The following is a 15,000-nucleotide window of genomic DNA, read 5'->3' as shown; positions in this document are numbered from 1 at the left end:
TAGCTGCAGGGATGATGGCTTAGTTTTGATAGCTGTCTGCTCGTTAAATTGGGCCATGCTGAGTTCTGGAGCAGACTAGGTAAGGAGAAATATCTGTCCAGCTCCAATTTGAGGCAGGCTGGCGACACACACACACACACACACACACACACACACTCGTTGGCGCTCATCCCCGGCCATCTGATAAGCCCTGCATACTTGATGTGCTTTGGAGAAGGAAAAAGAAACCACTCAGGATTCGGTAAAGCTTCTGTCGATATGATAAAAATGTTGGGAACTATAGAGTCTTAGCAGTAATCTCTCGTATTGCTGCTCGTGTGCTTAACATGTCAGTCACACAATGAAGACAGTAGACCTCGTCCCTGTAAGCCCTTTCGTCCAGGAGGGAACAGTTTCTATAAACGCAGGAACCTTTTCAGGAAATCAGTTTTTGCATCTTTACTGCCACCACAGACATGAGGACGTGTTTTTTGTTTTTAGGAATCCAGTTCAGACAGCATGCTTAGTACCTCAGGAGCAGGTAATTTCCTGAGTTCTAAAATCTACTGAATGGAGTTACTGCACTGAACTGTACTGGTTGTTTAGAGAATTATAGAATCATGTGATGCAAAAATACAGTCTGATTGAGGAAAGATCAACCCAGTCACAGTAAATAGCCAGAATGACAAAACATAGAAAACATTGAAGAGGCAAAACCTAACCTGAATGTAAAGAGAAACTATGACTCTGAATTTGTCTCTGATAATCAACTGCAAAACTAATTGTGTGTATAAAAACTGAAAAGCAAAAGCCAACCGTCCTGAAGTGACTCAGAGAAAGCACTCACAAACACACACACATTAGTATTCAACTCCCCGAGCTCGTCACTCACTCCCCATGTATAGCTTGTTCATGGTGCTCGCGGTCCGGTGGAGGAAAACAACCAGAACTCTCTTGGCAACTGTGCTGCTGTTGTTCCAAACTATTTTTACTTTCTCCACTGATTTCCTTACTTGCACAACTCCCGATGTGGCAGATACAGTTTCACTGGGGTAGTTAGGGTTGTGTCCAGTTTGTGTATTTTGTGCATTTCATTTGTGTGAACAGTAGTGCATTTCTTTGTGTGTGTGTGTGTGTGTCTTGGCAGGCATGAGCTGCAGGGGCTGCAGGCTCTGTACAGTCAGAGTGTGGAGCATGCAGGTGAGCAGGCGCAGCTAATCCAGCAGCTGGAGGGCCTTAACCTGGACACCCAGAGAGTGCTGCGCAGCCAAGAGCAGGCCCACACCGCAGACACCGTTTCCTACCACAAGGTGTGTGTCTATGTCTGTGTATGTGTGTGTGTGTGTGTGTTTTTCTGTGTGTTTGTGTGTTTGTGTGTGTGTGTGTGTGTGTGTGTGTGTGTGTGTGTGTGTGTTTATGTCTGTGTGGATGGATGAGTCAATGAGTCACTGAATTTACCTTGGTCAGCAGCCCTCCCCCCAGCCCTGCACCCCCATGCCAACTTTCCAGATGATCTTAGCATCTGTCCTCCCGATGCAGCACTTTGCCATAGGAACCCCGTGAAGAGCAATCCTGTGCTCCACTGCATGGGTTTTGTTTCTCATCTGACATTTCTCAGTGTGTTAAGTCCATCACATTGCTTTTTTTCTCTTTTTTTTCCCTTCATTTCCCTCCGTTTTGGGTGTGTGTGTGTGTGTGTGTGTGTGTGTGTGTGTGTGTGTGTGTGTGTGTGTGTGTACACACTCTCTTATTTGTGTGTGTGAATGGTCGGTGTGTGTGACCACAGCTCTATACAGAACTCTGCGTGACCCACCGGGCGCTGGTGTGTAACGAGTCCCAGCTCCGGGAGAGAGAGGCAGGCCTGAGCACGCAGCTCCGCGAGAGGGACCAGCAGCTCCAGCAGCTTCAGGAACAGCTACAGCAGCTCCAAGTGGAGCTCCAACAACAGCAGCAGCAGCCAGCCCCCCTACCAGCCCAGCAGCCGAGGCAGAGCAGCTCCACCACAGTCTGCACGCAGACCAGGCAGACCAACTCCCAGCACTTTGAGGTGAGTCCACACACGCGGTGCACACGAGAGCTATTTACACCACGCTCGCTCCCCAGTAAGTGGCCCTCAGCGCCCAGCGCTCACCACCCCCACCGTGGCAGTCACCGCCGCCCCGGCCCACGCAGGCCTCGTTCCACCCTGGTGGTTTATTTACACAGAGCGCGCCGGCCCCGCCGATACCCAGTAAGGCTGGCCGCTCAGGCCCGACTGATCCACCCATCGCCCGCCCACCGCCAGATGACCCCCCACTCTGCCGTGACCTGACACCCATCCAGCCTGGATCCTGTGCCACGCTTCCATTTCTCCAGCCTAACGAGCTGCCCTGGTATCGCCAGTGGCTCTCTTCTAGCAGGACTTATGCATGCATGCGGCAGCTCTCACTCTCTTCATCCTCCTCCTCCTCCTCCTCCTCTTGCGTTCGTGTCTTTCACATAATGACATGAGTGATGTGTGTGTGTGTGTGTGTGTGTGTTTGTGTGTGTATGTTCGTGTGTCTGTGTGTGTTCTTTCCATCCTCATAGTCTCATTACTGTCGGGAGTGAAGTGTATTTCAGAAGCGTTGTAATGACCTGCACCCAGCTGTATTTAAGCCCTTCTGGTTTAGTATGGCAGGAGGTGCCCGCAAGTAATTGGACCACAGTGAAGCGACTGCCCTGAGAGTCCGAGAGCCGTTGGAAGCATGTTTTATGCTCCTTCCTGGGGATCGGATCCTCCACGTCTCCCTCCCCAGCAGGCAAACACTCCCCCACCCTTACCCCACCCGCTCTCTTTAGGCCCAGAGGGGTTTTGGTTGACAAGAATATACAATTCTTATCAATGATGAACCTAATGTCTATCTCTCCAAGACCTCTCTTATTAGGTGGTGCTGGTATTTGACAGGAATGGATTAGGCGATGCCTTGCACATTCATGTAGCGGAGGGTTGAAGAAGCTGGTGATCTGATCATTACCGGGCTACCACCACAGGGAAGTCAGAGGCTCGTCCGGAGCGTTCGAGTCAGAGGCTCGTCCGGAGCGCTCAGCTGCCGTCTGCACTGCTTAATCAGGACAGCGCTTTAATGCAGCCAGTGCTGAAATATGAATGGATCACTTAGCGTGTATTAATTGTGAGGGGAAGGCTGCATAGCTGTGTTTAATTACTCCGATCTGTAGGGCTGGGTTCCACATATGTATGCACGCACATGTGTGTGTGCATTTCTCTGTGTGTGTGTGATCGTATGTATTCGTCTGTCTACCAACATAAGGAGGCAGATCACATAGTTTTTGGCGAGCGGTAATAATCAACGCATGGCTTATCCTGAGATGTGATGCCTGGCGTTAATATTAAATCGTGTTTACTGAACACATGTAGCCGCTGCCTAGCTGCTTTGTTTCTTGACTTTTTTTACCCGCCGACATCAAAGTTAACAGATCAGGTATCCCAAGGCAGAGCGCAGTCAGGAGGGCTTTCCGTTCCCTGGCTATAATTGCACTGACAGGGGTGTGTATTCCAGCGTAATCTGAAATTCTGTAACAACTTCCTAGCCGAACACCTGTTAAATTCTAATGCACAGGTTGTTAGGGAGGCTTTATTTTAATTTTAAATGTTTGGAAGTTACCGATGGAGATGATCAAAGTGCTGATCGCTGGGGGAGAGTGTGTGAGAGAAAGACAGACAGGCAGAGAGTAAGGGAGAGAGACAGACGAGTGTGGCGAGGCACAGATCTCATTTGAATAAGGGGGAGCGATGGCTTTGAACACTGTGGCACAGAGGAGGGGAAGGAGGGAGGGAGAGAGAGAGAGAGGAAGGAGGGAGGTCTGGAGAAAAATGAGAGTGGAACCCACCAGTGCCAATTGTGTGGTTTGTTATTGCATGTTAATATGGGGGCCAGTCAGTCAGAGATGAACTCCGCAGCATGGACAACTATAGTAGATTTTGGGAACTCCTTGACCTGTGTGTGTATGTGCATACAGTTTGCGTACTTGTGTGCATTATTAAAAATGTGTGATTTGTTTGAATGTAACTGTGCTTGTTACACATTTTGTGGAAAGCATCCCTCTGTGTTTATTTTGCTTATGAAAGAAACTATTTTCTTTCCCTTTCTTATGTGTACACTACATATTTCTAGAGTTTTTATGACTGAGTGTTTGTCTCAAGTGACACACACACACAGACTCACACACTATAAATGTGTGGTATGCGTGTGCAACTTTAGCCTGTCAGTCTGTGTTGTTTAGGGCTAACTTTGTGTTTGTAAGTTTGTGTGTGTGTGTGAGAGTTTGTGTGTGTGTGTGGAGGGGGGGAAATTACATGGACCGTGTGTGTCCATGCGCATCTGAAGTCTTGGCCATGCAAGAGATGAGGGATAGCAGGCTAACATGGACTCCTGCCCATCTAGCTGAAGGGCCTGGCGGTCCATCCAGTAGACCAGGTGATGTCGACCACTGTCTGGAGCTGGTGCCAGGTGGGCAGCTGCTGTACCAAGTGGAGGGCAATCGGGGAATCTCCCCAAACGTGGCCTTTGGCTCGGCAGACCCGATGACCCAGCCCAGTGTGGAACCACATGTGCCATCTCTGTGGCTTAGCATGGATTAGCATCCATTAAACACACACACCTCAGGCCTTATCTGGCTGTGTGCTCACCGGCACCAAGTCATTAATCTGACTCCGCCTGCCTGCTGCTCCCAGCTCAGGTTTAACGGAGGTTCTAAGTGAAGTGAAAGTGTGTTTTGTGTAGAACTCTGTCGCTCTAACCCAGCTAAGACTGCCTCTCTGAGCTCTAGAGTCTGTTGCTGTGAGATTCCAGTTCTCCACAATCCACTCCATCTCCACCAAACTTGACTTCAGAAGCTTCTTTGTCTGTGACGCTGTGGATCTGCACTAGCCCTCTGCTTTCATATATTCCCCCCGTAAGATCTCAAACAGTCAGCCCAGGTGATAAAAGTTGTACCCCTTTTTCTTGTTTTCTGTCTTTTTTTCCCCTTCCTCCCTCGCTCTCTCTCTCTCTCCCCGCCGCTTCGAGCGCATGGCTGGGTAGCCAGGAGACCCCGCGCGGTCCCTGAGCCACCGAGCAGGGTTTTCAACATCTGCCTGGGCCGCCGTTATTACTGTGGGTGAATCCAGACCTGTCAGATGTATAATTGAAGTGTCAGCCCCTCGTGCCCACGCTGCCTGTTATGTGGGGGTCATGTTTAGATGAGGAGATGTGTTTCTTTTGATCATCATCATCATCACGCTCCAAACTGGATCCTCCAGCATACTGAGTGAGCGAGCAGTGTGGCTGGGGTTTTTAAATGATCCGGCCCCGCAGTCACGCACGGAATGACAGCAGTGGGTAATTCACAGCTTCCCTCTCAAATTTAATTTGATTACACACAAATATTTCAAGTTAGTTTATACAGCATTTAAGTCAGTTTAAAACGTAGGTGTGGAGTAAAACGAGTAAATTGATTGATTAGGCTGGTGTGATGTGGCTGAAAGAAAACCGTTTTAATTAGAATGACTTCAAATATGTTTAAAGGTTCAGTGTTCCAATGTGAAAATGAAGATTCCTCTAAACCTAAAATTGTCTCATATATTGGAAATGAATTGAAAGGGGGAAGTGTCATCTCTGTGTATTATATACTATGAGGTGTTTTTCAGGCAAGGTGTTCTTTTTTTCCCCATTTGTTCACAATTCAGAGGGCCTGGACATTCTGTAAGCACCCACAAAAAAGCCTTGACACAAATTTGACGAATACTGCTTATTTGCCATGGTTTTGCGTTCCATCTATAAGTCCAGAAGATATTTATTTATTTATTTATTTATTTATTACAACAAAAATATTTACTGTACCTTTAAGATGTGCTGGTTGAATATATATTCTTACCGGTGTTCACAATAGTGATTCATTTAATTTTAGATTTAATTTTCCCATTTAGCCAAACAAAATATTGAAACCAAGACATTTTAATCTTGTTTTGCTCTTAGCTCAGTATCTTATAAGTGTACCTTTTTGTCCATTTGAACTTCTGTAATTGCAATTCTGTATGTAATGTCTATATAATCTGCTGCTCGCTGCCTGCGTCTTCATCTCTGTGGCTTTCTCCTCGGTCATAATTTGGTTAGCAGGAGGGTGCTGCACCTTCAGACAGAGACGCGCTCCCCCTAATCCTTTAGACGGTAATGATAGGGGCTCCAGTCTTATTTTTCTAATAGCTCAAGTGGTCTCATTAGATCAGAGCGCTGTGTACTGAAGCTCATTAATGAAGCTCAGCCATGTGCTTAAGGCCCACAGGTCAGCCGCACACACACGCACACGCTCACACTGTCCCTCTGCTGAGGCACTTTCACGGCAGGCCCCAGCCACCAGCCGCCTCTCCCACCCCCCCCCCCGCTCTGTGTCAAACATCCAAACACACAACACAGATGTGCATCTCACCCCAGTGCACACCACACGCTGCTTAAAACATACATGTGCTTTTGAATTATACACACGTGCATAATTTATGCACACATGTACTGACACTCATGCATTTTAATACCCGTTCAGTAACACATGTATATCTTTCAAGCACATCGACTGTAATTTCAAATCAAATATGGATACATGCATATTTGCACCATCACAACATGTTTGTGATTTTTATACCCTTGCATCCTGGCACAGAGTGGCACTTCTACCCCCCCGGTGCCCACACAAGCCCCTATTTAACCAGCTCCGCTCTCCCCCGCCCCCAACCCAGGTCCTCTACCACCTCTGCCCCACTCCGCTGGCGTTACACAGATGTGAGATGCCTGATTATAGCGGCTCCATAATTAACAGTGATCAGATTTGTTTTGTGGTATAAATGGTGCATGTGTCGAGCATTAGTCTGCCGCGCGCCCGCCCGGCTCCCGTCCGCTGCGCGCAGCTCGCCCCTCATTGGCATGCAGCTGGCGGGGCCCGTCGGCAGACGGGTCACGAGCGTCAGGGAGCGCAATCACAAGCCCCCTCCATATGTTCCCCTCGCCTCTACAGCGGGACCACGCGCGCCAGAGAACCTCCCCAAAGAACCTAATCGCGTTCGGTAATTACAGCGCACAGCTCTTTCTCTCTCTCTCTTCCCCTCTCTCTCTCTCGCGCTCTCACCCCTCCCCTTCCTCTCTTTTTCTGGCTCTTTCATTCTCTCTTTCCCTCTCCTCCCTCCCTGCTTTGCTCCCTTTCTCCTCTCCTGGAAATGAGTAGGGAAGCTGAAGTACTCCCTCATCAGATCATTTGTAAATTGCTTTACGTGGCTGATGCCGAACTCAGTTGGTTTTCGACTGCTTGAAATTATAAATAATTGTAACAGATGCGGCAATATGGCCGGCCTCCAATAAACGAGGCCCCTGATAATTTGGCCGACCCCTCTGACAGGCCAATTTAATAAAATGTGAACAAAATCTTCACGCTAATAATTTATCATCCCTTCTCCCCATTGGTTAAACTTAATTACCCTGGCAGTTAACAAGGTCACACCCAGATGCCAAGCCGACTGTAGTTCTGATAATGCAATCAGGAATGGAGAGGTGATGACAGTAGTGTTGTTTCTTTCATTATGACAACAACAGAAAAGCACAGGTGTCAAGTCATACCTGTCAGTCGACAGCAATTATGTGCCACCACCTTCTGCTCCGTTATTTTTAAAAACTGTGAGAGTTATGGAGAGATGACTATGCCAGAAAGAGTGAAACGGTATTGGATAGTGAAGGACTGGCCTCGTCTCTGCTGGAAAGAGCAGAGGGCTCGGCCTCAGTTTAAAGGCACTTGGTGAACTACTCAGAACATTTGTAGATTACGTCATGTGCTCTGTACATAATGTGGCTGGACATCCTTCACATTTATCCCTAACTTGCCTCCCTACAGCAGAACATGGTAGAAGTGATCTGATTGATGGCCACATTGTTTGCAGTATCACACCACTAGTACCTGTCGTTAGTTCTGTACCACATCTATACAGTAATAGTGTTTTTCTCTCTTCTTTAATTCTACATTTTGTATTTTTTCCTCTCCCTCCATCTCTCTGAGATCCTCCACTTCTTTTCTCCCTCCATCTCTCTGAGATCCTCTACTGCTCTTCTCCCCCTCTCTCTGTAAGCTGGTCTGATTGGCCTGGGTTCATGTGTGTGTGTTCGTGTTGTGAGGTCTGGAGTTTCTTAATTGACTGGCTGCTCAGACATGATAAATAGGTTGGCGGTGACAGGCTGCTGTCCACTGGGCTCTGGTCAGCTGTCACCTGTCCCTGGGGCAGTCATGTGTCCTACACTCTATATTCAACCTTGAGTCTGGCTAACCTTCACCCTAACCATCTGCATTTTTTTTTTAGAAATGTCACTTGCTTAATGCTTATTTTGTGCCTAATTTTAGACCAGTATTGTAAAGAGTATTGAATCAGCATTTACTTTTTTCAGTCTCTTACTTGTGAATTAAGTATAACATACTGTCAGTAATATATAGCAAAAACATACATGTAAATGTAAATCGTAAATCAGGTTTATAGGCCAAGTTTACTTACGTATACAAGGAATTTGGTCTCTCCTTTTATCCCGTTGTGAATGAGTGATTACTACCGGTCTGATTTTTTTACATGAATTTTGAACGTGAACAGGAACAACAACTGATAAAATGTTTAATAGTTGCAGAGTGCATAATTCTAGTTGTATAGCTGGAAGATATAACATATTTCACAGGTGCTGATAAGAGACAGGGAAGGGGCATAGTAATTGGCTGAAGATATAACATACAACCAGATGTAACATGTCTAACCAGCTTTTTTAGTCACATGTCTGTGTTGTCCAGCTGGATAATTTTATTTTCTGGAGTACGCTTCGTAATTTTAGTTTTTGGCTGGGTGCATGCAACTTTTTTACAGTTTTTTTCAACTGCTTACACACATCTTTGCTTGTCACACAATTTTCTAAACATGTCTTTCAAACACAATAACCCTGCACCAAATCTGCAAAACCATGCACTTATTAGTGCTTGACTCAGTTTTCAATTTCCTAAAACACATTTTGCAAAACACCACACACAATTTTCTACCAAATACACAAACATCTAACAGGAAGAATCGTTTTTCAAACACAACCACTTATTCACTCTCAGTCCTCAGTGTACAAACACTCATTACTTTACTGAACACCATCTGATCATTGCCTTAGTATAGGCCTATGAATAGATATATTCTTTATACTGTATAGGTATAGACCCTTTCAATCTGATTTCAATCGGACTTCCGGTTGAAATGTCCAGAACCAATGCAGATACTTTGAAATGAAAATGAATTGGACTGTATAGCGCAATGTTCTACAAAAAGTCGACTTTACGTAAAATCTTTCTTTTTTCTTTTTGTTTGTCCCCAAGGTACCATTATAGTAACTACAGTAACAATGTTGTTTTCTGTTCCTCCGGAAATGCCTTAGGAACACACACACACACACACACACACACACACACACACACACACACACACACACACACACACACACACACACAGTAATACATTCTCTTTGGAAAAAGCAATTTGATAGACAGTAATTTCTATATTTGGAAATAGAGTAATTTCTGTCTTTGACAAAATCAGCTTTTTCAAAACTCCATGTACATCTAGTGGTAATTGTTTTTGCTTCCTTTTTTTCTTGTTGGCTGTAACATATTGTTTTCACAACAGCAAATGATTTGGGAAAAATCACTACTTTTGGTTTCAATGTTGATGCTGACTATGTTTACTGTGTATTTCAAACTTCTCTCTATATGACTTTCACTCTTGTATGGAAATATACAAAGAAGCCCATAAAAGACAGAAGAGCTTTAGGTTTTGAGCAACAGTGTGTACATGATGCATCTAAAATGTCATATTATGACAAAAGTGTTTATAATGTGAGGCGAATGTTTGCTTTAAAGAGGTGTTTTATGACATTTTGAATGTTGCGTGTCATTTTGCTGGAGATTTGAGGCATTTTCCAATTTGTGTGAACAATTGTGGGTTTTGTGTGTAGAGTTAGGGGCAGCCGTGGCCTACTGATTAGCGCTTCGGACTTGTAACCGGAGGGTTGCCGGTTCGAACCCCGACCAGTAGGCACGGCTGAAGTGCCCTTGAGCAAGGCACCTACAGTAACCCCTCACTGCTCCCCGAAATGCCGCTGTTGTTGCAGGCAGCTCACTGCGCCGGGATTAGTGTGTGCTTCACCTCACTGTGTGTTCACTGTGTGCTGAGTGTGTTTCACTAATTCACGGATTGGGATAAATGCAGAGACCAAATTTCCCTCACGGGATCAAAAGAGTACTTATACTTAGTTTTGAAAAATAGACACAGAGTTTAAAAAAATGTGTGTAACAGTTGTAAAAAACTGTAACTGGTTTGTTTTGACCTGCTATGTTTTTTGTGTGTGTGTGTGTATGTGTGTGCTAAATCTTGATCACTTATTTCTGGTTCTTCCATTTTGTACCTGTCCTGTTGTCGTGATGTTCTGTGTGTAAGTACACCTGTAGGGACCTTGGCTCTAAAACACTCCCCTGCCTTACAGCAGCTCCAGCTGGAGCCGAGGCTGGACGCGGCTGAAGGAGAGCAGGACCTCCACGGGGCTCTGGAGGTCCAGGGCCAGACTCCACTCCCACAGCCCCAGCCAGGAGAGCCTCCAGAAGGCCCCAGCCACAGCGAGTGCCCTGGACCCAAGAGCCGACAGTCACGGGGAATGCAGGTATGATATCAACAGTGTCTGTCTGACCCTCCATTCAGTACACTGTGATGCTCACAGTAGAGGGTGGGGGGTGGCAGAGAGGGTGGGAGAGAGAGACGAAAACAAAAGACAGAGAGAGCGAGAGAGAGAGAGAGAGAGAGATGCAAAAAAATGAGACAGACAGAGAGTGAGCACATTAATCATGTGATGGAGCAGAAGTGTCCTCCCCTGCCTCCTGCTGTGTCCAAGCAAGCCTGCCATGAAGGTTTTCACGCATGCCTGGGGCCTAAATGGCTTGAAATCTCCCTATCAGTGTGTTCATAACAAACACTCCTTTTCTACGTCTCCACGACAGAAAGTCTTTGCAATCCAGCATTATCTCTGTGTGTTGATTGTTGGAATTGGAGAGTTGTGTGGATGTTGTGCTACTGTGCGCCCTCTGTATGTGCATTTCATGGGTTGTGTGCATATTTAATCAGGGCAGTGTTTATATTTGTCTAAACATTGCTTGGGGCACAAGGACCTCTACAGACCACGAGCTGCCTTTGATGTCGTCTCGAGTGTGCTTACCTGACACTCAGCCACTTTAAAGACACACAAACTCCATTAGTCAAATCTGCTGCGCCCTGCCTCAACCATTGAGCCTTATTGGATGAGACGGGGGTTGCCATGGTCACGAGGGAGTCCACCCGCTCCCCCGGCCCCCCCAAAACGGGCAGCCCGTCCTCCTGTCTTTACCCTACTCCCATAAGGCACCTCAGCATGTGGCCAGGAGGAAGAGCTATTTCAGGAGCCGCTACAGCCAAGCATGACCACCCAGCTGGTGACTCATGTCCTCTATAGGCTGCTGGGTTTGGCTGCTCTCTGAGGAAAGCAGCAAAGTCAAATTATATGTGTGACTTCTGGATAAATCTGCTATATATTATAGACATGAAAGTGTCTCAAAGTGTTTTTGGGTCATGATAATCATAAATGGAGAAAAAGGCCATGTCTCTGAGATGGGAAATAATCAGGAACTGAAGTGGCAATTGTTGATGCCCACACCCAGTCCTACTTTAGCCATACCAGTTGTCATCGCATAGCATAGCATAGCATAGCATAGCATAGCATAGCATAGCATAGCATAGCATAGCATAGCATAGCATGGATCATTGTGTGCTGTCGCCATACACGTGTTGCATGTCAGTATACTTTTTTCCCCATCCTGCATGTCTAAGTCAAGTGTTTGATCTGTGGGGGTTCACCGTGTGCTCCTAGATGACAAGTTATTTCAGGTGCTCTTGAATACAGTATTTCTGCTGGATTTACTCACCCACCCAGACCACTGCTCTCCTCTTGGCTTGTGGTCGTGCTTGTGTCAGCCACCCAGCCCTCTGCCCCCACACCACGGTCCGTGTGTGTGTGCTTGGGGTGTATATGGGCTATACGTCTACACTCATACAGTACTTCCATTCAGCCACCACTGGGCAGGGAAAAGCCGGGCCACAGCCACACACAACATATGACAGAGCTGCCACTATAAAGACAGCCATTGATGTTTTCCCCACCCAACCCCATCCTCTACTAACTGTGTGTGTGTGTATATGTATGTGAGTGAAATGGTATGGTATGCATGTATTTATAAAAATGACTATGTAGGGTTGACCTTCAGCTCCCTCTTGTGCATATGGATTGAGCATGCCTGTATGTGTGTTAGCTGCTAGCCAGCTGCTGGCCTGCTGTGTGAGGTCTTGAGAGTGGCTGGGTGGAGGCCCTGAGCAGGAGAAGGTCTGCAGGGCCTCCATCACTCCTCGACCATCCAGCCCCGTGTCACACCTGGTCCAGGGGGCAGGGCCTCCATCACTCCTCCACCATCCAGCCGCGTGTCACACCTGGTCCAGGGGGCACACACGGGCCATGTCCCTCAGTTTGACTTCTGACACAGATGGCAGTCACCCTGCACCACTATGAGCAGGGTGTGCTCTCTCTCTCTCTCAAATTCAAATTCAAATTCAAAGGAGCTTTATTAGCATGACTGTTTGGATACAGTGTTGCCAAAGCCAGTGTTACAGATAACACCGTAGAATAACAAAAGAAAGAAAATAGACATACAGCAGTGCGGGTATAACATGTGAACATAGAATAAATAATAGCATTTGAGTGTGTGTGTGTGTGTGTGTGTGTGTGTGTGTGTGTGTGTGTGTGTGTGTGTGTGTGTGTGTGTGTGTGTGTGTGTGTGTGTGTGTGTAGGTCTGTGTGTACACACATATATACATGTACACACATACATTACATATACATACATACACACACATCTGTGCACAGGAACATGTATGTGTCTGTTAACACAGAGACAGGTTTTTTTTTTTTTTTAAACATAAATAGCAAGAGTAATAATAGGATGGTCTGTGTGTGATGTGTATGTACATGTTTCAGGTTGAGTCCCTCAGATCCTCACATTTCAAAATAAATTGTGCTGCTAGGGCAGCAGAGGGCCCTTCGCCAAGGACTATGGTCATTTTTTCATTATTGTCCCAGTCTTGAAAATGTGGGATATCTCTTTGGAATTTGGGGAAGAAAGCCCGTCTAATGTTTTCATATTTTTCACAGTGTAGAAAGAAGTGCTCCTCTGTCTCAACCATCTCTGCCTGGCAGTGACCACATATTCTTTGTTCTCTCGGAAGCCAGGTTTTCCTGTGTCTGCCTGTTTCTACTGCTAGATTGTGGTCACTGAGCCTGTACTTGGTCAGGGTTTGCCTCTGCTTTGTATCTCTGACAGAGATGAGATATACTGCCAATTCATATTCTCTTTTTAGGGTCAGATAGCAATTCATTCTACTTTGGATGGTAATTTGGTTTGTCCAATGTTCTAAATATTCTTCTTTTGCTTGATTCATTATTTCATTGACTCTAATTGATGTTTGGGAAACAGACCTGGACTGAGCTTGATGTGTATTAGTTGTTGTTATTGAGTTAATTAGCTTCAGTACCAGCTGGCTCAGAGGACTCTTTTCAGGGTTCATCTCCTGGGTTTTCAGTGCCTCAAAATGGAGGGAGTTCTCGGGACTGCTGTTCAGGTGCATCCAGAATTTCAAGATTCTTTTCTGTATTGGTAAAGCCAATGGGAAATGGCCTAATTCTGCCCTACATGCATCTCTCTCTCTCTCTCTCTCTCTCTCTCTCTGTTAAATAAACAAGCAAACATGTTGCAAAATGTAAAACCGATGAAGTGGATTTCTGCACTGCCATCACAATGTATGCACTGAGTGAATTAGGTGAGGAAATGGTTCATTCTACCCTTGGTGAGAGGAATGTCCTTAACCAGTGAACAAGTATGTTTTTGAATTGACTGGTCAGGAAGGGTCTCAGAATGTGCTCTATAAAAATCAAGACAAACTATGGATTAAGAGAATGCCTAAAGGTGAAGTAGCACAGCACTTCAGGTTTCTTCTTTGCTTAGATAATTGACAACAGTGGTTGTTACTATGGGTTCAATACGCTTATCAGCGCGTTATATTACATAAATAGCCAGCAGTTATGGAATGTTTGAACTCAATGCTTGTCAGCATTGTCAAGAGTTGACATATTGCATCTACAGTAGATGTTACTGTGGGGTCATCTTATATAAGAGATTACTTGATCAGTTACATACGTTACTGCCCACTGGGGTGCATTCATTATCACCGGCCAAGGGTCCGCGATGCAGACACAAGGCAGATAAATTAATTTAGTTGTTTGCGCCGGGGCTTACGAGAATAATTAGGTGACCCTGATGGATACCTAATGTTACAGAGGGGAACTTTTACTCTGAACTTAACTATAGATCACTGTCAGCGCATGTCATCAGCATTCCCCAATGTTTGTGTCAGCATCAATTTAGATTGATGCTTTAATCATGTGCGGCTATCGGCATGCGTACCTGTGTCCTCTGGATGCCCTCCACAGAGCTCTCCCATTGCACATCAGGTCTCCCCAGTCTCCTTGTGAACACCCAGTGGCTCCCCGGCCTCTCGGCCGGGCTCACCTGCTCACCTGCTCACCACCTGGGCGCCTGTTGTGCTGCTCCCTCCTGTGCCGCCATCTAGCCGCTCCTGCCCACGTCCAGACCTCTGGCTGTAGCTTGTACTGAGGTTTCCCAGCAGGCCGCAGTCTCCTTGTGAGAGCCTCTCACCCCTCTCCTCTCCCTCTCCTCTCCACAGGACCATCTCCTCTCCTCTCACCACCTCCTCTCCTCTCCTCTCCTGCCTGGTCTCTCCTATTGTCCTATCAAGAGCAGCCCAGGGCCCTGCCAGGGTAATTAGAGGTGCCCCCTCCTTCTCACACACACTCCTCTCTC

General features: G+C 46.3%; 1 protein-coding gene across 6 annotated transcripts in view; it reads left to right on the top strand.

Annotated features, from left to right (window-relative positions):
- The window catches only part of cntln (centlein, centrosomal protein), a 79,063-nt gene that overhangs the window by 10,267 nt on the left and 53,796 nt on the right, over positions 1-15,000 (top strand). For 5 of the 6 annotated variants that reach the window (XM_048253099.1, XM_048253107.1, XM_048253115.1 and 2 more), the window contains exons 8-10: positions 1,127-1,289; positions 1,766-2,026; positions 10,533-10,706. In XM_048253099.1, coding sequence (XP_048109056.1) covers positions 1,127-1,289; positions 1,766-2,026; positions 10,533-10,706 — 598 coding nt within the window. The remainder of the gene's footprint in view (positions 1-1,126; positions 1,290-1,765; positions 2,027-10,532; positions 10,707-15,000) is intronic. The other variant, XM_048253123.1, reaches the window with a different exon arrangement.

Source organism: Alosa alosa, chromosome 1, assembly GCF_017589495.1.
Source record: "Alosa alosa isolate M-15738 ecotype Scorff River chromosome 1, AALO_Geno_1.1, whole genome shotgun sequence".
NCBI lineage: Eukaryota > Metazoa > Chordata > Actinopteri > Clupeiformes > Clupeidae > Alosa > Alosa alosa.
This window is presented reverse-complemented; position numbering and strand designations above follow the sequence as displayed.